We start from the raw sequence: 23,968 nt of genomic DNA, 5'->3' as shown, positions 1-23,968 counted from the left end.
CCTCTCCCTCTCCTCTGGGGCGAGCCTTGAACACCTGATCTACAGGGACCCCAGGACCACTGCCGCCTCTTGTACATGCTCCACCCACGTGTCACTGTAGATGATAACATCATCCAGGTAGGCAGCAGTATATGCAGCGTGCGGCTGCAGCACCCAGTCCATGACACGCTGAAAAGTGACCGGGGCTCTGAACACGCCGAACAGAAGTGTGTTAAATTGGTGCACATCTGCAAAACGTTGTTGCAATGCAGCAACATCCGCTTTCTGGGCCTGTGTGAGATGGTTATCAAAATGGAGGGAGGTGGGAATTGTGGAATTTGGCACCTCCGGACCCAACTCATCTCTTTCTTTCACCATGCTCACCAGAGAAGTGGTTTCAGCCTTTCTCCATGCTTTGTTTGTGTGGTTCCTCCCTTGTCCTAGTCAACATCTCCCACTTGCCGTGTGACCACAAAGAGTCCTTGCCCCCTTGGCGAGTAACTCCGAGTATCACCGGCCACTCGGCCTTGGCACAGAAGCTCATTAACCTATTTTAGTTGCTGGTACTGGAATATTTTGGATGGTTTCTACACTTGGAGCTGAGGAGTTTGTCTGCAGAAAGGTCACTTTTTCTGAACCTACTTACAGTGGTATGAAAAAGTCACCCCAACACTTTCATTTAGAAACTGCATTTTCTGTTTACTTGTATCTTTGTCTGATATTTAAATTTCTTTGATGATCTGAAACATTTAAGTATGACAAACATACAAGAAATCAGCAAAGGGACAAACACTTTATCACACCATTAGACTTGGATTGTAACCATTCTCAGTCACATGTTTAACTTTTGCATGTTGCTGTAGCTGGTATGTTCAATGGTATGTTGTGTTTTTCATGGACTAGTTCAACATTTCTTCACACAGTCACAGTTGATGCAAACCGCTTTCTCAATAATACTAAAGATTTTTGAAGCAATAATGATGCTTTCCCCAGTAACCAACTCAATTACACATTTTAACTCATTCTCCAAAATACTGTCTCCTTTTCGTGCTCTCTCTCACATGGACATTTTCCATGCAAATCCAAACAAATGTGTTCCTTGCTGGCCTCCTGCCGCACCCTGTCGATTACCATACATTCGACCTAGTTTTTTAAAAAAAAATTGTTTTGTTTTTGTGATTCTTGCTGGGGTTGTGGCGCAGGAGATCTAGTAATTGGAGCATTTGGTTGTCCAATCCCTGGCCGCTCCAGCCTGCATGCCAAAGTAACCTTGGACAAGATACTGAACCCTGAATTGTTTCAAGTGCATTCATTGTTCGTTCTAGTTTTATTTTCTTGATTGTCTTATGATTCTGTATTCTGTGGTGTTTGCATTTAGCTTCCTGTTTTTCTTAGTGTCCATAGGTCTTGTTATCTCCTTACTGATACAATTTCCTTGTTTTTTATTACATTCCTTTACTTCTGAGTTTCTGAGATCCTTTTGTTTGTATTCTGTTCACTCAGTCTTCTTTATTTTAAACTCAGTCGAATATGCATGCAGTGTATTTGTCATCTGTTACTTCCTGTTTTAATTTGGTGGTCTGGAGTCTCTTGTGCTTGTATTTAGATCTACTTCCTAGAGGCTTGACCTTTGAATTTGACCTTTCAATAAAAAAATGTGTAAAATCTGAGTGCCTGATAATGAGATTGGGGCCCTTCCACTCCCTGGCTGGATCAGCTCTGTCTCATCAGCAGCAGTATACAGTGAGGTCAATAAGTATTTGATCACCCTGTGATTTTGCGCGTTCTCTTACTTAGAAATCATGGAGGGGTCTACAGTTTTCAGCATAGGTTAGATTTCCACTGTGAGAGACAGAATCTAAAAAGAAAAATCCAGAAATCACATTGTATGATTTTTGAACAATTTATTTGTGAATTACTGTGTCAAATAAGTATTTGATCACTTGAGTCAAAAAATAATAATAATTAGTACAGAAGCCTTTGTTAACAATTACCGAGGTCAAACGGTTCCTGTAGTTCTTCACCAGGTTTGCACACACTGCAGGAGGGATTTTGGCCCACTCATCCATAAAGATCTTCTCTAGATCTGTCAGATTTCGGGGCTGTCGCTGAGCAACATGGAGTTTCAGCTCCCTCCAAAGATTTTCTATTTGATTTAGGTCTGGAGACTGGCTAGGCTACTCCTGAACCTTGATATGCTTCTTACGGAGCCACTCCTTGGTTTTGCTGGCTGTGTGCTTTGGGTCATTGTCATGTTGGAAGACCCAGCCACGACCCATCTTTAATGCTCTGACTGAGGGAAGGAGGTTTTTACCCAATATGTCACAATACATGGCCCCATTCATCCTCTCCTTAATACAGTGCAGTCGTCCTGTCCCCTGTGCAGAAAAACACCCCCAGAGCTTGATGCTTCCAGCCCCATGCTTCACTGTAGGTATGGTATTATTGGGATGATACTCATCATGCTTCTTCCTCCAAACATGGCGAATGGAGTTAAGACCAAAATGTTCTACTTTTGTCTCATCTAACCACAGGACCTTCTCCCATGACTCCTCTGGACCATCCAGATGGTCCCTGGCAAACTTCACATGGGCCTGGACATGGGCTGACTTAAGCAGGGGAACCTTCCATGCGATGCAAGATTTTAAACCATGACGTCTTAGTGTATTACTGATAGTAGCCTTGGAAACGATGGTCCCAGCTCTCTTCATGGCATTGACCAGCTCCTCCCGTGTAGTTCTGGGCTGATTCTTCACCATTCTTGGCATCATTGAAACCCCACGCCTGGCCCCAGTCCGAGGGACATTGACAGTCATCATTAGCCTCTTCCATTTCCTGAAAATTGCTCCAACAGTTGTTCTTTTTTCACCAAGCTGGGTGGCAATCGCCCCATAGCCCTTTCCACTCACTGTATATGGACCATCCAGTCTCTGCCAGATGATCTATCTCTCAAAGCAGAAACCAGGCCTAGTTTGTGTTCCTTAGATTTATAGTTTATGAGTGCTAGTAAGAGCATTTCTCCTTGTGTTTCCGAGTGTGCTTCCATCCTCTAGTCTCAAGAAGTGGTTTCCTATCCACTGGGATACTCACCTCAACAATTCACCTGCCTGCTCATCCTTTGATGGCTCCCTCCTCTATGGATTCACAGAGCTGTGGACCTTCTCGCCCCCTGCTTCCCCACTTAAAGGTCACAACCTCACCTCATCTGAAACCTGAGCCATTTCCAGCCACTCCCTTGCTCCTCTCATCGCCTCATAAGCCCTCTGAGTGAATATTTTAAGAACTTCAAGGTACATCACAGTAAATGTCTTTCTGAAAGTGCTATGAATAATTTTAAGGATATAATTCCTCCACTGTTATCTTCCTCAATGTCTTGTGCCAACACCAAGTTTACTGCTCCATCGAGTGTTTTGCGTTTGGGTCCAACATCCTGCGTGCTGCACAGCCGTACCTCGACAGTCTAAACTGGGAGGCAACTACAGAGAGTACCGCAAAGGAACACAAAAACAGGGAACCTGAGAGGACACATGGAACAATAACGTATTATAAAAATGCAAAGAGGAGGGCTGTGTATCAAACTCTAACAGCAGTGCACAGTCACATACCTGCATTCATGACAAAGACCAACAAAGTAGAATGGTTAATTTTGGTGAACAACCAGTGTGAGCCCTGTGTGAAAAGACGGCATAGTTCGCTAGTCTCTTTCCTGGTAACGAAGTCTCACATGGAACGAACATCTAACCCAACATAAGGATGACAGAAGTAACCCACAGCAAATGATATTTAACCAAAAATAACCAAGTCAATTTCTATTAATGTTATGGACTAGCAACATGATTTCTTTCCACAACATTTACATTCGTTACCTCTGTGGGAATCTTCATCACTCTGAAGATTACTCACAATTCTTTGCCCTTCATAGTCAATGCAGGGTGACATTTGCAATAGTAGGTGATGCCATTGTCCCATTTAGCAGGATTTAACTTCAAACCTTTTTAACTACACTGCTTCGCCAACTGGATGTAACTAATCAATTAGGTATGAGCCTCCTATTGGACAAATACTGAATGGTGATTATCTTTCAGTTGGCAACAAGTTGCCCAAATGATGCAATGAGTTGCTTCTCATTTCTTAAACAACCTTGTTGAAAGACACATCTCGTGGTCGTGGAAAAGATGATAGTGTGTGTAAAAAGGGTCAAACCATTGTCATGCATCAAGCAGAGAAAACAGCTAGTGGACAGTGGGGACAGAGCATCTTAGAGGTAGGAATGTGGCCAGAAAAAAATGTAATTTGCGAGGGAGCATAAAGATTGGATTCTGGAGCACTGGAAGAAGGTCATGTGGTCTGAGTCCAGATTTACTCTCTTCCAGAATGATGGCACATCAGGGTAAGAAGAGAGGCAGGTGAAGTGATGCACCCACCATGCTTGGTGCCTACTGTACAAGCCTGTGGGGGCAGTGCTCTAGGACTGCTGCAGTTGGTCAGGTCGAGGTTCAGCAATAGTATGTGCTCCAAGAATGAGGTCAGCTGACTACCTGACTATACTGAATGACCAGGTTATCCCATCAATGGATTTTTTCTTCCCTGATGGCATGAGCATATTCCAAGACGATAATGCTAGGATTCATCGAGCTCAAATTGTGAAAGAGTTGTTCTTCCAGCATGAGACATCATTGTCACACATGGATTAGCCACCACTGAGTCCAAACCTAAACCCCATTGAGAATCTTTGGCTGTGCTGGAGAAGGCTTTGTGCAGCAGACTCAGGTTGTTGGTAAAAAGTTAATGCAACACTGGATGGAGATAAATCTTGTGACACTGCAGAAGCTTCTCGAAACAATGCCACAGCGAATGAGCGAGTAATCAAAGATAAAGGCGGTCCAATGAAATATCAGAGTGTGTGACCTTTTTTTTGGGTGGAGACTTTTTGTTTAGCCAGGCAGTGCATGTTACAAAAGCAAAGACTATCAATAATTCAGAACACAAACACTGCATCACCGACCCAGGACCCTGACAGAGGCCATGTTTCCATATTGCACATGTACTGTAGTGATGGAAGTGAAATGAATGAAGAAATACATAAAGGCAACACGTGAACAAGAGGAGCTTCATAGAGCTCATCTTAAAAAAGCAAATGTGTTTGCCACAAGATCACATTCAGGTCACAATTGTGATGGGAAAAGCTGTCAGACAGGACAGGCTTTAAAAAAGAAGACGCCTCTTGGATGAAAGTGGAAACTCCAGAAACCTTTTGCATGAAGGTGTAGCTGTGTACAGTGACATGTTATGTTTTTCAGTATTTTTCCTATTTTGTTTTGGCGCTCTCTTGTCCTGTGTCAGTGTGCACAGTTTGGCTTCCCTCGTCCCGTTAGCCTCAATTAGTCCCAGCTGTGTTCCCTCTTGTTTCACATCCTCGCCTTAGCCTAGGTGTATTTAAGTCCTCTGTCGTCCTCTGCTTGTTGTTCTGTTGGCCTCTGTGTTTCCCTGTATTCCATATTTTTGAGTCTCCAGTTCTCTCCTGAGTTTTTGTGTCTTTGAGTGTTTTTGCCACAGCAATAAAGCTGCCTCTTTCAGTTCATCCTTTTGTATCTGCGCCCTGTAATTTGGATCCTCACTCTACCTGCTGCACAGCCGGACCTGAAAAGTTCTTCACGCAGTCAGAGTTGAAGTAACACTTCTGTCTAAATACTGTGAGTGTTTTTGAAACTCTGTTTTCCTCGTGAACTGGCTTCAGAACACATTTTCACCCACTTTCTCAAATCTTTCTCCTTTGCGTGCTTTGACCAGAGAGACGTGTGGAGATAATCCATGCAAATGTGAAAATTTTCTATACAAATGTGTTCCTGCTGCACTCATGCTGCACCCTGTTTTTCTTTTTTAATAATCGTTTTATCACTACAAACATCAAGCAGCTAAAACATCCACCTGCTGCCACCCCATTTAAACCACTGTAAACACTGGTGTGTTGAACACCCACAGCTGTTGCTGCATGTGTGTCTGTGTCGTCCACTTGGTCTCCGTCCTCTTTGTTCCCTCTTTAGGACGCTGTTAATGAACAGGGGAGTGTCACTTTCTCTCTGAGCTGATCAGGCTCTTTGAACTGTTCTGTGCTCTTCATTTAAATCCAGACGTGATCACATTTTCAAACTGTAGCTCCTAAACTTTGGAACAGCTCTTCACGACATCTGAATCATTACAAAAAAAGTTGCAATAATTTGTATCGTGTTTTAAGAAAAAATAAAATTCTTACCAGTTGCTAAACTGATTTAACCAATCAACAAATATGAGATGTGAGCCTCTCCCAGCTGTCACTGGGTCAGCTGATCCAGGCTTACATAACTTTTAATGTAAAGTAGTTTTATTTCCTTATTCATTTACATCTGAGATAGAAGATAATCCACATTTTGGGTTTTTTTGCACTTTGCATATACATTACAAGTTTTATTCAGAGTAAATCCAGCAGCTCTGTGTTTGATCCTCCATCAGCTCTTCACTGTAATCCAGATCTCCTAACATGATGCTCTGCTCCGGACTCAGCAGCACACTGTGTGAGTACAACACACTGATCATCCTTTATTTATACATGAAATCAGCTGCACATGTTCAGTCTAATCCTTTTCTAGCTTTCCACTGTGCTGTACTGTGACATGCTTTTCTTTCTGCTTTATTGGATCAGTTCATCTAACATCCTAAATACATGTTTGCATCACCTCAGCAGGACAGTTAGGCTTCACAGAGTCCTGAGAGCAATTCATGGCTGATCATTTACTTTGAAGAGTTGAAGTCAAACTGTCAACACAAATAAGTTTATTGACAAAAGTTGGAAAGATGAAGAGAATAAATGTGTCATTGAAATCTGCTGTTTAGAAAGAGTTTCCAAAGAATCCAGGTGTGAATGAAAGCAGCAGCTTTCTCCTGTTTGCTTTTCATTTCTGTTTCATGTTTTGAGGTGAATTCAACTTGATATCAAACACACAGTCTGACACTGAGCTTTCTTTCTGTCTCTTTCAGTGCTGGCAGCAACCTGTTCACTCATCACTTCAGGTAAATGCTGTTTTACTGCTTCTTATATTCTGGTCACAAAGAGCCTTTCTGTGAACTTTCTCATTATTAGAGCTCACCTCTTCTTCTTCTGTCTGTAACTACTAAATATTGTATTTGTGTGATCTAAAATCTAAACTCTATCCTTCACACACACCTTTTTAAAATCTTATTTCTGTTCCCAGTGAAAATGAAATGAACCCTGTCTGGTGGCTGCTGGGCGGGTGGGGGGTGGGGGGGTTCTGGATGTTGTGGGGCTCCTTGTTGACATGTGAGGAAATCAGGGATAGAGGCTTTGGATTGCAACCTGGGGGGGGACTCCACTTCTTTAAGGAGCAGGTCTGGAGGGGGGGTTCCAACCTCAGAAGGAAACGCACCCCTCGTCCTCGTCCACACCCAGAAATACTTTGCAGTGTCAAATACTATGAATCTGCAGAAATACAACGATTTAGCAGAAACACTGTGACTTGGTAGAGATACTATGATTTACATGAACTCCTTTGACTTAGCAGAAATACTATAATCTAGCAAAAATAGTCAAACGTAGCAGAAATTCTATCATTGAGCAGAATTACTATGATTTAGCAGAAATGTGTGAATGCCTGTGAGCGTTCTCACAAATATGAAATAACACATGTAAGCTGAGACTCTCTAAAGAAACAGCTTTGTTGTTGTTCGGCTTTTCATTTCGCCATTTGTTGATTCACTCGAAGAACAAGTAACGTAATATAGTACAGTTTTATTTATATAGCACATTTAAAAACCAAAGCAAAGTGCTTCACAGTAATATGGAGAGTCAGCATAAGTCAATAACAGGGTACAAATCAGGCACTAACAGACCAGAAGAGCTAGATAAATACACTGAACAAAAATATAAACGCAACACTTTTGTTTTTGCTCCCATTCCCCATGGGATGGACGTAGAGACCTAAAATTCATTCCAGATACACAATATAACCATCCCTCCCAAACAGTGGTCACAAATCAGTCCAAATGTGTGGTAGTGGGCACATCTGCTATACTGAGATAATCCATCCCACCTCACAGGTGTGCCACATCAGGATGCTGATCTGACATCATGAGTAGTGCACAGGTGTACCTCAGACTGCCCACAACAAAAGGCCACCCTGGAATGTGCAGTTTTTTGCGCTATTGGGGGTCTGGGGACCCAGAACCGGTCAGTATCTGGTGTGACCATCATTTGCCTCATGCAGTGCAACACATCGTCGCATGGAGTCTATCAGATTGTCAATTGTGGCCTGTGGAATGTTGGTCCACTCCACTTCAATGGCTGTGCGAGGTTGTTGGATATTCGTGGGAACTGGTACACGCTGTCGTATACGCCGGTCAAGCACATCCCGAACATGCTCAATGGGTGACATGTCCGGTGAGTATGCTGGCCATGCAAGAACTGGGACATTCTCAGCTGCCATCTGCCCTGAACAATGTGAACCATGATTCATCCGTGAAGCGCACACCTCTCCAACGTGCCAGACGCCATCGAATGTGAGCATTTGCCCACACAAGTCTGTTACGGCGACGAGCTGGAGTCAGGTCAAAAAACTGCACATTCCAGGGTGGCCTTTTGTTGTGGGCAGTCTGAGGTACACCTGTGCACTACTCATGATGTCAGATCAGCATCCTGATGTGGCACACCTGTGAGGTGGGATGGATTATCTCAATATAGCAGATGTGCCCACTACCACACATTTGGACTGATTTGTGACCACTGTTTGGGAGGGATGGTTATATTGTGTATCTGGAATGAATTTTAGGTCTCTACGTCCATCCCATGGGGAATGGGAGCAAAAACAAAAGTGTTGCGTTTATATTTTTGTTCAGTGTACAAAATCCACTAAGAAGACAAAAACAGCAGGAACATTAATAATAAAAGCATAAATTTAATAAAAGATTTAAAAGTTAAAAATTTAAAAGATTTAAAAGGGTATTAACTGGTCAGGAAAGCCAAATCAAATAGATATGCTTTCAATCTGGATTTAAAGGACTGGATAGAGTCAAAATGGGTCAAGTGATCAGTTTGATATCAATCTTTTGTGATACACCGTCATATTTACATTATTTGTACAGTACCAATGATTTGCTTTGGTAGCTGCTCAAATTTCACTGCAGGGCAACCTGCACGTGGCGAATAAAGCCTTGATTGATTGATTGATTGATTGATTGATTGATTGATACCAAAATTAGGGGGAATTTACGACTGTGCGCTATGTGCTTCGAATATTGTGTGTGGTTTTTGTTTTATACAGTTGTCAGTCAGGCCTCTAACTATGAAACAAATTACACTCCAAAAGACCCCGGGCTTCTGAAAAGATGACCCGGGCTTAAACCTAGCATTTATTTTACATTATACATTTACATTATTACATTATTATACATTTATTTTTTATTTCAGGCTTTATCAGAGCTCAAGTTCCTCCTCCTGTGACCCCCATATCCACAGGGAGAGTGGTCACCTCTAACGGCCTCAGTGTTCATCGCCTGAGCTGTGGTAAGATGGAAAATAGTGTCCAAGAATTCACTGCAGATCAAATTCAGACTCTCAGGCTAAATTCAACAAACTTAACAAGTATTGGATGAACTGTTTATAGTTTACAGCCTTTTTATGCACAGCTGCTTCTTTTCAGTTTAAATTGTATTTTCCTGATCAACAAACCAACAGTGCATTTATTCTTTAAAAAAGCTCTGAGGATGTTGGACTGTGTATAAAAGTTCAGAAACATTTGATGTAGATTAGAAACAAAAACACTGACTTAAAGTTTCCTCCTTGATCAGAGTTAATGTAATATCCACTGTGGTGGTGTACAGAGGTACAATCCTCATTATTTATGGATCTGCAGCATCTGAGTCTGAAACTGAAGCCTGAAACCTGGATTATTGCATGTTGTGTTGAGTTGTTCCTTTTCTCTCATACTGTGTCTGTATAACAGTGGGTGGAATGATCATTGTGAGGTCAGCTGAGTACAGATGTGGAGGTGAAGTAATCTGCTCTCACGGTGACGCTGTGAACAACGTGAGGAACAGGTGAGCACTGTGGGATGGTAGAAGTGAGCCTTTGATTCAAAAGAAGAAACAAACTAAAACCTGTTGAACAGCTTTACTCAAACTAACAGGAAGTAAATGATTACCTGAAAGTAACTTGTTTCATATCTTTGAGCTGAAAACCAGCTGTTTCTGTCTCCCTGCAGCTGTGATGGAAAAACTGAGTGTGACATAAAGTCAAACATTACTTATGATCCTGGAGTCTGCAAATACCTGGAGACCACCTACGACTGCTTGCCACGTAACGACTCTGTTAAACCTGTGATTAGAAATGACTGATGAACCCAATCTGTACATGAATGATTACAGTTTCTATGGGATCTGTGTCTGTTTCAGGCCAAAGTGTAACATGTGGAGGATCTCAGGCAAACCTTCAGTGTGGTGAGAACACAGCTTCTATGTCTTTCTACATTTAATGCAGTTAAAAATATCACCATGGTTACAGTTTGACTCTATGAACTCTTCCTCAGATGAAGGACAGGTTATAGTCGTCTCCTGGGCGAATTTTGGTCGCCGTGACACGACCACGTGCTCTCATGGATATGCTAATCACGTCAACAACGTTAACTGCGCCTGGTCAGGAAGCATGAACTATGTAACTACCAGGTACAGATGCTGACTCTGTTTCTTCAGCTCTCCATCTTCTCTCAGATGATGCAGTGAATTTTTGCTGATTCACCTTTGACCTGCATTCACAGGTGCAATGGGACAAACAACTGTACTGTTGATGCAAATATCTCAGAAGACCCGTGTGTAAACATTTATAAGTACCTGGAGGTGTTTTACACTTGTCAGGGTAAGTAACTCAAATAATAAACTTCTAAAGATAATCTTTTAGGGTCGGTACATTCAGACTTGTTTTTGAAGTGAATGAAAATGAAAATTCTTCATCATTTTTAAAAGATGAACCTTTCTGTGCTGAAAAGAATCATCAGAAAATCATCAGTCACGAAGATTTCGTCAGTTTGTTTTAGATCCTGAGTGAACGCGCACATCATTATCACAATACTTAATAACAGAAATGTGATTTAGTCATCAAAAAAATACAAATATAATAAAATAATAATAATAAAAAATTAATTAAACCAATTTGACATTTATAGCTGCAGCAGCAGTCATGTGGGGTTTGTGTGAAAGAACCCAAAATTCAGGCACTTGCTGTGATGCAAGGAAGCTTTAGTTGGAAATGACAAAAGCAAGGACAGAACTAAACATAAACTTAAACTAAATAACAAACAAAACCTGAAACCATATGTGGCAAGGAAGACGCATGACGGGTCCAGAGGTCTGATTTGAGAGCGAACTTCATTCACACAGTGTGACTACAGCTCTCAGCTGCAGGCCACACATACTCCTTGCCACCACACACACACCAACAACCCTGAATCCCCGTGTCTTTAACTCGTTGGGCGTGATTGCGGACGCCGTGCAGGTGCATCCGCATGGCATCCGCAGACCACGCCCCACCACAAACCCGGACCTATTGACAGGAAACGCTGTTGACATCCTTCCATCTTACATTATTAAAGATGGGTTTAACGTTATCGGGCCCTGTATTTTATCTCTAATGCATCTGTCATTGTTATTGGGCTATGTTCCAGCTACTTTTAAACGCTGTAGTGCAACCTATACTCAAAAAGAGCTGCCTCAGTCCACTCACTAACTTTCTGTCTAAAGTCCTAGAGAAGATTGTTCATTACCAACTTATTTGGATGCAAATAATATCGGGGAAAATTTCATTCAGGGTTTAAGCCACGCCATAGCACGGAAACTGCATTACTGAGAATCTTAATGACTTTCTCTCAATTGCTGACTCAGGGCGCCCTGTGGTCTTAGTTTTGCTTGATTTGTCCTTTTGATTAGGTGGACTGTAATGTCCTTTTAATGAAGCTTGAGCATCACGGGCAGTGCCCTTAGCTGATTTAAATCCTATCTATCAGAAAGGTCCTTTTCTGTCACCATGGGTACCTACACCTCCTCCATTGCCCCTGTTACCCCTGGTGTCCCCCAGGGGTCTGTGCCGGGTCCTATGCTGTTCTCTCTGTACTTGTTACCCTTGGGCCAAATCTTTGATAAATACGACTTTTCTTTTCACTTTTATGCGGATGACATTCTAATCTATTTTAAACTGGCTGGTGATGTCACATCGTCATTGCAACACTTCTTTAAATGTATGAGTGAAGTTAAAAACTGGCTACTGAGCAATTCCCTCATTTTAAATGATAAGAAGACAGAAATTGTAATCTTTGATTCTCCCTCCTCTCGGGCTGAAGTAACTGGTATATTTGGGCTCTTTGCTGACTCCCTTTCTGACACTGTGAGGAACTTGGGTGTTGTCTTGGACAGTTCCTTCAAGCTGGACAAACATGTGTCCTCTGTAGTTAAATCTGGTTTCTATCAATTGCATCTAATCTTTAAGGCCAAGCCCTGCTTACCACGTAAGGACCTGGAAAAACTTATCCATGCCTTTGTTACATCAAGATTAGATTACTCTAATTCCCTCTATACTGGTCTCCATTCTGCCCTTGTTTACAGACTGCAGCTCGTTCAAAATGCTGCTGCACGTCTCTTAACCGGAACTGGTAGGTTTGAGTCTATTACTCCAGTTCTCTGCGACCTGCACTGGCTTTACATTTAATATTGCATTGATTTTAAAATCTTATAGCTCACTTTTAAAATCATAAATAACACCACGCCCAGCTTTCTTACGGATGTCCTCAGCTTTTAATACCCGTGGGAGAGCAGAGGTGACCACGTATTCGCCTGTATTGCATCCTACCTCTAGAATAATCTCCGTCAAGCTCTTCACACGTCTGATTCAATTCAATCTTTTAAATCTTGATTAAAAACGTAGTTATTTAGCCTTGCCTTCCCTGCCTCCTAGAGCTCGCATTTTTAAGTGAACTGTAACTTATCTTTTTTGCTTTTATTATTGTATTTATGATTATGCCTGCTGTATGATTGGTTAGTTATGTCTCCCACCTGTTAGTATATAGTACATTTTTTTTGTACATATTTTATTTTTTCATTTTATTTACTTGTATTTATCATTGCTCTTATTTGGTTTCTGTGAAGCCCTTTGGCATACATCTGGTTTTTAGATGTGCAATATAAATAAAATTGTATTGTATTGAAATGACACGTATGGGGTGAACACAGTTGAAACTAATGGGCATAATGAGACAGGACCTTCAAAGTAAAACAGGAAGATCACAGGCTGTTTTACAAACACAAACTCAGATACACAAACAGAACACCTGGGGGGAGGACAGCACACTAAGCACAAGAACCAAAACCCTAGGAGCTAAGAAAACAAGAATAAACCCTAAGCATACGATGACACCAATATAACACAAAATGCTGGGTGTAACGACCCAGGACCATGACAAACTGTTTACAAAGTAATTTTAACAAGCAAAATGTAGTTTTGTATAATTCAAACAGAAAATCAAAAAGGACAGAAAAAGTTATGATGTGGACACAGAAACAAAAAGATTAGATGAAAAACAAAAAATAATAATAACAAAGACAAAGAAAACATTTTTTTTCACATTTCAGTGGAAGTTTGGTGTCGTCCAGATTGGAGGGAAGATCTAATTAAGTCCTACACGATTAAAAGACTTTTAACCCCAGTTGCTCCAAGACAGTAAGAACACCTTGAGGGTAAACACAAGCTGCAGCAGAGGAAACGAGCTACATTTGCTTATTTTGTGCAGGCTATTGTGACGTTACATTAAACTGTGACCATCACCAGTGAATATGGGTGTGTTTTCTAAATCAGCAGTAGGTGTTCAAAAGGCAACGAAGTGAACAGGATGTGTGCAGGATGTAAACAAGTTGTACAGATCATGTATGTTGATTCTAACTTTATTTTACACTTCATGCCTAAACTTTGTGGTTTTTATGGTTTTTAACAACAATTTGTTAAACTCACAGCCAAACTCTGAACATCACGCTGCTGCAATAAAATCTATGTAGTTATATATTAACTGATCAAAGGTTCTGTGTAATCAGTGTTCATTAGTAATGTTCTTTGTTGTATTACAGGCTTTAGGATTCATGTTTAGTTCAGTACAGGTCAGCTGGGATCAGTGATGATGGAGGGAATTTTACTGCAATCACAGAATTCCTTAAAGATGAAGAGGAAAGGAGCTAAACTGGGTCACAGCAGGAAAAATAAGAAAACCAGAATCTTATCCAACCTCAGGTTTCACACAATAAATTCTCTCTGAAAACAGCCATGCAGCTACTACTGCGACGTGTGTGAAACATGCATCGCTTCTTGGCTTTAATAGCACATCGCAGCATTCAGCCATTATTCTAACATTTTTAGTTTCTTATAGATAGTTGTTCGCTCTGTGCACACTGCTGGCAAACGATGCTTATTTTACTTCATTTCTGCTTTGATTCATGAAAGCGGTTATAAATGGCGTTCACCTCTGAACACTCAGCGCGGATCATGACTGTGTGAAGTTTTAGGACAAACAACGTTTTGGCACTGCGATAACAGCTTTGAGCATCCATGCAAGTGAATATTGAGCAAACTATAATATATTACGCTACTGAAAATAAACCTATCAGCAGCTATCACAACCACAACAGGCAGAGGACAGGATTTTCATGATTACATTTCATCCAATTTACATTAAATTGTGTTCCACAGACTATTAATTCACATTTTTATGACTCGTTTAAATATTGTCCTCCTGAAACAGAAACAAGTACATTTGCCATCAGTTGCAAAAAAACACATAACGTTCAGTCACAAAACTGACACTGAGGCTCTTCAGTAAATTCAGCACATTAAGATTTGTCCTGCTGCACATGTTTGTTAATGTCGCCTCCTTTAAAATTTAACTTTGATCTATGTAATCTCATTTGATGTTTAAATCAAGTAGCTCACTGAGGTACATGTAGCAAGCAGGGGCACATATTCACTAGATTATTTATTTTTTGTAAGTTTTTTGGAACATTTTTTTCATATTTAAAGAGAAACAATATATTATATTAATAAACTGTATTAAATTTTACATTTTGTAAAACCTTTTTTTCCCTCAGCAGGCCAATAAAGTTGGACATGGGACAGTAAAACGTCTACACCATCAAATGAAGTCATGAAAGCACAGGACAACATCAGAATGCTGACATGCTCACATTTCTTCTCTGCAGCCACCACATAGTCCTTTAGAGGCTTACAGTCACAAACTCACTCACTGCACACATAAACTATTAAAAAACACTATAACCTACGTCACCCAGGAGTTACAACACTGTAAAACATTTAATGCATTATTTCAGGTACATGTAAACCTTGTTTTATTTGACATTGCTGTACTTGATTATTATTATTGTTTATTCATTTTTGCATCTAAGCTTTCTTTCATTTTAATATCGTGTGTGAAATGAAATAATTTAGGTATGCATGGTTATATGTATGCAGTACAACTATTAAAACACATTTCTAAAACGGAAACCACTGACCAGTTTATTTTGAAAGACCTTTTCTTCCTCTTTTGAATATTAATTATTGCTATTTGATTCTTCAATCGATGGAACAATTGATAGACTAGAATTATTGATAGGTGAAGCCCTGAATAAAATGCAATAGCTCTAATATATCACAGTCCCTGATATATTACACAAAAGTAATAAAACATTAAGCTGAAATTAAGGTGCCCCTCTTATCATAGTAGTAGTTTTTGTCTCTGTAGAGAGATGCAGATAGTAGGCTGTCCACCTACTACACTTCACTGTGCATTCAATGGAGGAGCTGTACAGAGAGATCCACAGGTAGGATTGATTTCTGTGCTGTTCAGCGGTGCATTATGGGTAATCTCAGTCTCTCACTGAGCATGTTCCTGTGATTGGCCAGCACGTCATGGAGTGGGTGGGAGGTATTGTCCTTATCCTGGACAGCATCCGCCTCTCTGACACCACCTTAAGGGAGCCCAGCTCTGTCCCCAGAACATTACTGGTCTTGGACTTTGTTCCTGGAGACAGATGTTGCTGTTGACTTGACTTTTCTTTTCATTTTTTACCTGCACAAACAAAATGAACCTTCATTGTGTTCGAGTGGTGTAAGAGGTCTCATGTCTGCACTCTCAGCATAGATGCATCAAAGTACATCAGAACAAACTGAACTTTATTCTTCCAGGAAACTGTGTGGAAGTGGAGTGATGGTTCCCAGTTTGACTTCACAAACTGGGCCAGTGGAGAACCAAACAATCCACCAGTATATTGTATACAGATAAACCGTGATGGTACAAACTAAATGTGAGCCTGTTGATGAAATGAGTTTGGTTTATACATTGCCTGAAGTCATGTGATCTTAGGTCTTTATAAGAACTGTGTTTGTTCTTTTTACATTAGAAAAGCAGAAAACATTTACTGCACAGACCTCTGATTTTATTTCTGTTCTTCTTCATTTTGATTCTTCTTTACGGGACGAGATTGAGCAGTGCATATACAGAACAGATGACAATCCAAAATTCCCTCTGCTGTTAAAAATGTCTTAAAGAAAATGACAGCAGTTCAATGTCAGAAATCCATACAGTCTCTCTGAGCCATTCATCGTTTTTTTTTTTTTTTTTTATTAAATTCTTCTCAATCTTTTGTTTTTATATACTGATGTTTCATTCTCTTGTATTTATTTATTTACCAGAAATTACCAACAAGGTAACAGCAGTGGCGTGTCTAGAAAATTTTTGTTGGGGGGGCCAGGTAGGGGCACAGATTTGGAGAAGGGTGGCAGATGTAATTGGCAGATGTTTAAAAAAAAATTCTACCAACCGTTAACCATAACTCAATAATCCTATAAACCTAATAACCGAATGCGCTTTTAACTCTTATTAGAATGAGATTTTAACCACTACGGTGCAAAGTTTTTAGATACTGCGTTGATAAAGTACAAGAGATACAATCAGTGCTTTGTCAATGTTTACTCAGCATTCAAGGACATCAATATTTGCATAGCATTTTTACTGACATGTAGTGCACATATGTTTTGGGCAAAAACATTTTTGAATATTAAAATACGAACATTTGTAACAAACAATTGACAAATTCCAATGTAAAACTTTCTCTGCCTGTTAAAAAAAGAAGATAATCTTCTCACAAACTGGTGTTTGATTTTGAAACAGGAAAAAAGTGGAGAAACAACTGAAAAGACTAACATTTGAATAAAACCTGAAAGCAAGTAAATACTTTCTATGCTGCCTTATGGTAAACTTTGGTAATATTGATAAAGAACAACACTGGCTGATGATGAAATACAGTCAGCTGGCATGGTGACACTGCCAGTATTAACCTGCAGGGCTGGACTGGGACAGAAAATCGGGCATTTTGACTACAGACCGACCCACCAGGTATTAAAGCCATAAAGACTTTGAATGAAAACAAACGCTGTGGTGACAGTGATGTACAGTCTTGTTGGTATATGTATGATTTCTATACATTTTACGTCAGATAAAAACTTTGGTTGTAAGATTTAGATAATTATTTAATAAAAGCGAGACATTTTAAATGAGAATAAGAAAGAAAAGTATGTCTTTGTGCCCCCCTCTCCCTGTTAATGCCCTACCTGGCCCCCTGGCAAAACTTTGCTAGACCCGCCCCTGCACAGTTACCAGCTGTCAGCTACACAGAAAAGGATCCTGGTGTTATTTGTCTCTCAGAAACAGTTCATAACTTCAACTCATTCATGTCACCTAAAAGGTAAACCTGTTTCTCCATCACCTGTTCAGCTCTGATGATTCAGTAAGGACATCTCCTGGTTTCATCTTCATGTTTCCCTCTCACCACATATCCAAACCGACATCATGACCAGCAGCTTTACAGCTGTGGCTCCAGCAAACATCAGCTGATACTAGAAATTAATATGAAATACATTCTAACAACAGCTGATCAAGCTTAAACGTGCTGCTGTTGTTTAGCGCGACATCCGCTGGTTTCCTCTTTCTGGTGCAAAGTGGGCGATAAACAAACAAGAGAGAAAAGCCGATCAGCTGATCACTGATCAGTTTCATGATTGAAGTAGCAACAGGAGAGGGAGGGGGGAGAGAACGAGAGAAGAAGAGGCAGCTGTGCAACGTAAACACAGAATAACTCCAGCTTTGTGTCTTTTTCCATTCTAACTAAAATCCGGGACAAACTGCGTCTCTTCTCAGCTCAATATGAAACGTGTAATTCCATTTTTTTAAGGAGCCGTTGGCAACTCTACTAACTAAACGTATGAATAAAATAAAGTTCACTATCAGTAACATCATAGCACCCACCCAGCTGTATAGAAACTCCATCAAGCTGGCTAGAACGCAGTACGAGTTATTGCAACTGAGGGTAAAAAGTCAGCACAACGAAAATAAACTCCACCTAAACTTGGTTTATATCTGACCCAGATGGACTGCAGGTCATAACTTCTTACCTGAAGTTCAGTTCACCTGACACTCGGACTGGCGGCTGCCTCGGGTCTCTCCTACTGCCTCCCCTTCCCTCATCCACCTGCTGGCCTCTGTGGAAGCCCCGCCATAGCCACCACCAAACAACTGAGTTATTTTTACACATCGACCTGCATCTGGCCAATCCACCACCTCTCATTGTCAAAGGAGCTTGCAAAGAAAAGCGTCTGGACTTCTTTAAGTTGCTTGAAGACGTTTCACCTCTCATCCGAGAAGCTTCTTCAGTTCTAAGGTCAAATGGTGGAGAGTCCCAGATATAAACCTAGTGGGAGTTTCCCCCCACAGAGGGACAAAAGGACCCCTGATGATCCTCTAATCGCCTGAGCCAAGGTGTGAAACTGGTATTTTCTGGTATTCCAGAAAATACCAGATTATCACGCATGCTACGAGCTTGTAGATCGATAACTGTTTCTTTTATTTTTTTATTTTCTCTATTGAGCTGGGTAACATTTTCTGTGAGACATTTCACCGACTCCCTTAGCGTGGCATTTTCAGCAGCAAGCGTTTCCACCTGCTGCTGGCTGAACTCCAGGGATTCTCGCAAGCATTTAAATTCCCAGTGAAGAATCTCCACCAAGGACAGCCTTGCATCGAAACTGGACAATCATTTGTCGATTGACTCCAGTATGTCGACAATATCTTTGCCGGCTGGCCGGGGGAATCTGCCGGGCGTTGTCTTTTCGACGACGGCGTCTCAGATTTGGCCGGGGAAGCTGCACTCTGGGCCTTCTTCATTACGAGATCCTGGCAGCACTGATCAATGTAATCTTGGAGAGCCTCTAAACTCTCCCCGTTGTTCTCCAGAGTGTTGGAGATGATTTAGACAAATGTTGTTGTTATAAGACAATTGATAAGTGTATTTGGTAATACTGAAGCTTAAATGAATTTGTTCAAATCTAAACTACCATTTGCTTTAATTTTCCGCCAAAATCTCCGGCGTCTGACGTCAGTTACAACATGAGTCGCTTACCTTGACCGTCACTTCCGTCACTTACCTGCCTGAGGAATGTAACTTCGATTGCTCTGTTGAGGGCGGGGCTCGATGGCGAACCTTTGGCTGCTCTGGTGGGGGGTTTATGGGGGACAAAAAGGGATTGGGCCAGGGGGTAGATGTGAGCCCAGCATAGACCAGCTCCATCATCTCATCAGTGAATTTCAATCAGTTTCACCCCTGACTTGTTAAAATTAAATCCATTTTCTTTAAACAGATGCCTGCGTTCCCAGTACACACCGCTGTGCACAGTGCATGCACACGCAAAGTCAGCTGATCTCATGGCACGAGTGGCGTACGATCAGCACCTCAGCTAACGATAACGGCACGCCGATTGCAGATGTCCTGTCACGTGCGGTGGGCGTGTGACCTTGGCCAAAGCCACTGCACTGCCACATTATGAAGTTGCCGAACAAACACACAGGGCCGGTCGCTGACATTTACTACTGTATGTTGTGATTCCTCATGGAGCCCAGCCTGTGCAGGATGGCTCTGCACAGGCTGGGCTCCATGAGGCTCCCTTTAAACAGCTCAGTTTAAACAGTGCTGCCATCTGTGCCTTCCCTGACAACAGCGGCCACAGCCATGACACGCCTCTGCTGTGGCCTGCAACAGATTGGCAGATTTTTTTTCATCAATTTAAAAAAAAAAAATCTTGTATCAAGCGAAAAATCTGCCAATGCAACAAGTGAAAATTCTCCAGATCCAAGATGCACTGTCTAAAAACAAGTTCCTATATCTCACTGAATTGTTACTTTGTAGCTGATTGTGTCTTATTTTAAGTGTAATGAGATATTTTGACTAGAAATTAGACAAATATCCTTGGTAAGATTTTGAGTTTTTGCAGTGTGTAGTTCCTGGAGATCAGCAACATAAAGACATTCAGTTCTGACTTTCTGCTGCTGCTATTTTTGTAGCCACATTTTGCATTTTGTGTAAAACTTGGTGTGTGTGTTGCTGGTGTGCGTCACATTTACAAACCGCTCATTGTTTCGAATAGCATCCAGCAACCCAGAGAAACTCGATTCCTGGAATTTCCAGTAGTGTTTCATGCAAATCAGGCACGAGGAAGCAAAGTTCCCTTACTGTGGCAACACAATCCTGGCACTGTCCACCTGCTGTGTGAAGAACAGCAGCAGGGCTAAGAGCTGTACAGTGACGTTAGGATGGTCTCTGTACTGTCCTACAAAGGCTGAAGAGGCCAAAAGTAAAATGAAAGACCGGCAACATTTAAAATTTTAAAACCTAAAGATAGTATTTTCTTCTCTTATTAAACTATCATATTTTGATGGGCAGCACGGTGGCACGGTGGATAGCTCTGTTGCCGCCCAGCAAGAAGGTCCTGAGTTCAATTCCACCATCAGGCCGGGGTCTTTCTGTGTGGAGTTTGCATGTTCTCCCCGTGTTTGTGTGGGTTCCCTCCGGGTACTCCGGCTTCCTCCCACCGTCCAAAGACATGCAACTTGTGGGGATAGGTTAATTGATTAATCCAAATTGCCACTAGGTGTGAATGTGAGTGTGAATGGTTGTCTGTCTCTGTGTGTTAGCCCTGGGACAGACTGGCGACCTGTCCAGGGTGTACCCCGCCTCTCGCCCCATGACAGCTGGTCGCCCCCCGCGACACTGAAAAGCATAAGCAGAAGCGAATGGATGGATGGATGTTTATTTCAGCTTGATACTCGATTCCCATCCATTCATTTCTTAACTAATTTTCTAATTCAGGATAAAGGGCAGATCTGGTCACAGCTGTCCCCAACTGAGCTGAGCCGCGCACCTATAATCTTTGTCCCACACGCCATCAGACTGTTTAACTCCTCTCTGGAGGGGAGAGGGAGGGGAAACAGGAGGACAAAGGAGGGGGGAACAACTAAGCTGTAGTGCCTCTTCACCTCACTGTGCAATACCTTTTGTGCAATACTTTTGTAAATAGTCAACAGTGCAATAGACTCAATACTTGAAATGTGCAATTCACTTGTATTTTTATTTTTTATTCCTATTTATTCTATTTATCCCCTTCGTATATTTTATTTATATTGTCTCTGTATTTATATATATGTGTGTGTGTGTGTGTGTGTGTGTGTGTGTGTGTGTGTGTGTGTGTGTGTGTGTGTGTGTGTGTGTGTGTGTATATAATATTCTGTAACTCTGTAACTTCTGTCGGTGCTGTGCTTTTTTGGAAATCGAATTTCCCAGAGGAACCCACCCGAGGGATTAATAAAGTTCTATCTATCTATCTATCTATCTATCTATCTATCTATCTATCTATCTATCTATCTATCTATCTATCTATCTATCTATCTATCTATCTATCTATCTATCTATCTATCTATCTATCTATCTATCTATCTATCTATAAAGTAGGTTTGCTTCCTTGTTTGGTCTGTGGAGACATTCCCATTTTTCCATTGGCTACAGTTTTGCATACACAGTTTTATTCTGGACAGCAGCTGTTTGATCCTCCATCAGCTCTTCACTGTAATCCAGATCTCCTAACATGATGCTCTGCTCCGGACTCAGCAGCACACTGTGTGAGTACAACACACTGATCATCCTTTATTTATACATGAAATCAGCTGCACATGTTCAGTCTAATCCTTTTCTAGCTTTCCACTGTGCTGTACTGTGACATGCTTTTCTTTCTGCTTTATTGGATCAGTTCATCTAACATCCTAAATACATGTTTGCATCACCTCAGCAGGACAGTTAGGCTTCACAGAGTCCTGAGAGCAATTCATGGCTGATCATTTACTTTGAAGAGTTGAAGTCAAACTGTCAACACAAATAAGTTTATTGACAAAAGTTGGAAAGATGAAGAGAATAAATGTGTCATTGAAATCTGCTGTTTAGAAAGAGTTTCCAAAGAATCCAGGTGTGAATGAAAGCAGCAGCTTTCTCCTGTTTGCTTTTCATTTCTGTTTCATGTTTTGAGGTGAATTCAACTTGATATCAAACACACAGTCTGACACTGAGCTTTCTTTCTGTCTCTTTCAGTGCTGGCAGCAACCTGTTCACTCATCACTTCAGGTAAATGCTGTTTTACTGCTTCTTATATTTCTCAGCCTTGCTGTTAACTTTATACTTCCATCATGCTAATCATTGAACCTGAGCTCTTCTTCTGCTTGTGCAACTACTGAACAACCTTCACATATCACTAGTTTTTATTTCTCTCCACCAGAGAGGTTTTTATAAAGCAAAAACAACTTTTCCAGGCTGGTGATCTTTTATATCAGAGGAGCCATGTCCTCTCCAGCTTGCGAGTTATCTAGATGCACGTTTGAGCGACAGCAAGGAGTCAAGTCCTTCCTCTGATTTGAGGTTTTCTTTTGAGAGATGCTACAGTGTCTACAGTCGTACACAGTGAAGACGTAATATTATTAACAAGATGATCGACCTCTGTTGGAGCAGCGTTCAGATAGCTGCTCTGCTCTGTGTTGGTACAGGGCATTGAAGATGATAACAGTGGGTGGATTATATTCTTAAACTTAGTTACAGCGCTTTCAGAAAGACATCTACTGTGATAAAGTCTACTCTCCACCGCTGTGTAAATGTAAATGTTATCAGGAAATGATCAGACAGCAGAGGGTTTTCAGGAAACTGTTAAATGTTCAGTTTCTCTGCCATATGTTAACACAAGATCTAGAGTGTGATTAAAGTGGGTTCTTTTACAGTTTGACAGAAGCCCACTGAGTCTAATATTGTCACGGCACTGAGTCTGGTGACCCCGTGTTTGTGTTTTTGGTTGAAGTTAAACTCTTTGAATTATGGTTTCCTGTTTGTATATTATTTGTAGTTCCTGGTTTCTAGGTGTCTCTTCTGTTTCTGTGCCTCCTCCATGTTCTTGATGAACGTTTAATTCTGTTCTCCGTGTGTTGTATGTGTAGTCTTATTTTTCTCTCTTCCCTGTGTCCCACATCTTGGTACTTTTGTTTCTGTGTTTCTTGTTGTCTCTGTTCCAGAGTCTGTCGTGTTTCCACGTCTCTGTCTAGTCTGCGTCTTTGTGGATGCCTCGTACTTCCTGTTTTACTTTGACAGTCTGTGTCCTATGTCAGTGTGTTCTGCTTTGCTTCCTTTATCTCTTTATTTCAGATTAGTCCCGGCTGTGCTTCCCTCCTTCTTTCCATTCCCTCGTTACTCCCTGGTGTATTTAAGCCCTGTGTTTTCCTCTGTCTGTTGTTGTCTTACACCCTCTGTGTTTCCAGCCATTTTCTAGTCACAGTTCCTGGTTTGTTTTCTCTTTTCTAGTTAAGGTTTGTATTTGAAGTGAGTTATTTGCCACTAGAGTAAAGCTGCCTCTTTTAGTTAACCCTTTTGCTTATGAGTCCTGCTTTTTGGTCCAACATGCTGCCTGCCACACAGCAAATCCATGACCTATAATGTAGTGATGGGCAGATGAAGCTTCATGAAGCACTGAAGCTTTTCATCCAATTGGTTCACCCCAGCG

At 41.2% G+C, this 23,968-nt stretch overlaps 2 protein-coding genes across 3 annotated transcripts in view; both read left to right on the top strand.

Annotated features, from left to right (window-relative positions):
• Positions 1 to 5,400: 5,400 nt before the first annotated feature.
• Positions 5,401 to 23,968, top strand: part of LOC309697845 (uncharacterized protein) — an 80,410-nt gene continuing 61,842 nt past the window's right edge. The window contains exons 1-8 of the mRNA XM_082520038.1: positions 5,401 to 5,672; positions 6,469 to 6,530; positions 6,994 to 7,026; positions 9,437 to 9,532; positions 9,972 to 10,065; positions 10,230 to 10,324; positions 10,420 to 10,464; positions 10,554 to 10,689. Of these exons, the coding sequence (XP_082376164.1) occupies positions 6,497 to 6,530; positions 6,994 to 7,026; positions 9,437 to 9,532; positions 9,972 to 10,065; positions 10,230 to 10,324; positions 10,420 to 10,464; positions 10,554 to 10,689 (533 nt within the window). The 5' untranslated portion in view covers positions 5,401 to 5,672; positions 6,469 to 6,496. The remainder of the gene's footprint in view (positions 5,673 to 6,468; positions 6,531 to 6,993; positions 7,027 to 9,436; positions 9,533 to 9,971; positions 10,066 to 10,229; positions 10,325 to 10,419; positions 10,465 to 10,553; positions 10,690 to 23,968) is intronic.
• LOC309697849 (L-rhamnose-binding lectin SML-like) overlaps positions 21,975 to 23,968 on the top strand; it is an 88,669-nt gene continuing 86,675 nt past the window's right edge. For both annotated transcript variants that reach the window (XM_082520043.1, XM_082520042.1), the window contains exons 1-2: positions 21,975 to 22,055; positions 22,519 to 22,551. In XM_082520043.1, coding sequence (XP_082376169.1) covers positions 22,022 to 22,055; positions 22,519 to 22,551 — 67 coding nt within the window. In that variant the 5' untranslated portion in view covers positions 21,975 to 22,021. The remainder of the gene's footprint in view (positions 22,056 to 22,518; positions 22,552 to 23,968) is intronic.

The sequence above is a fragment of the Aulonocara stuartgranti genome, assembly GCF_965226115.1.
Source record: "Aulonocara stuartgranti genome assembly, chromosome: 20".
In the NCBI taxonomy this organism is placed as follows: domain Eukaryota; kingdom Metazoa; phylum Chordata; class Actinopteri; order Cichliformes; family Cichlidae; genus Aulonocara; species Aulonocara stuartgranti.
The sequence above is the reverse complement of the archived record's forward strand: the minus strand, read 5'-3'. Positions and strand labels throughout refer to the sequence as shown.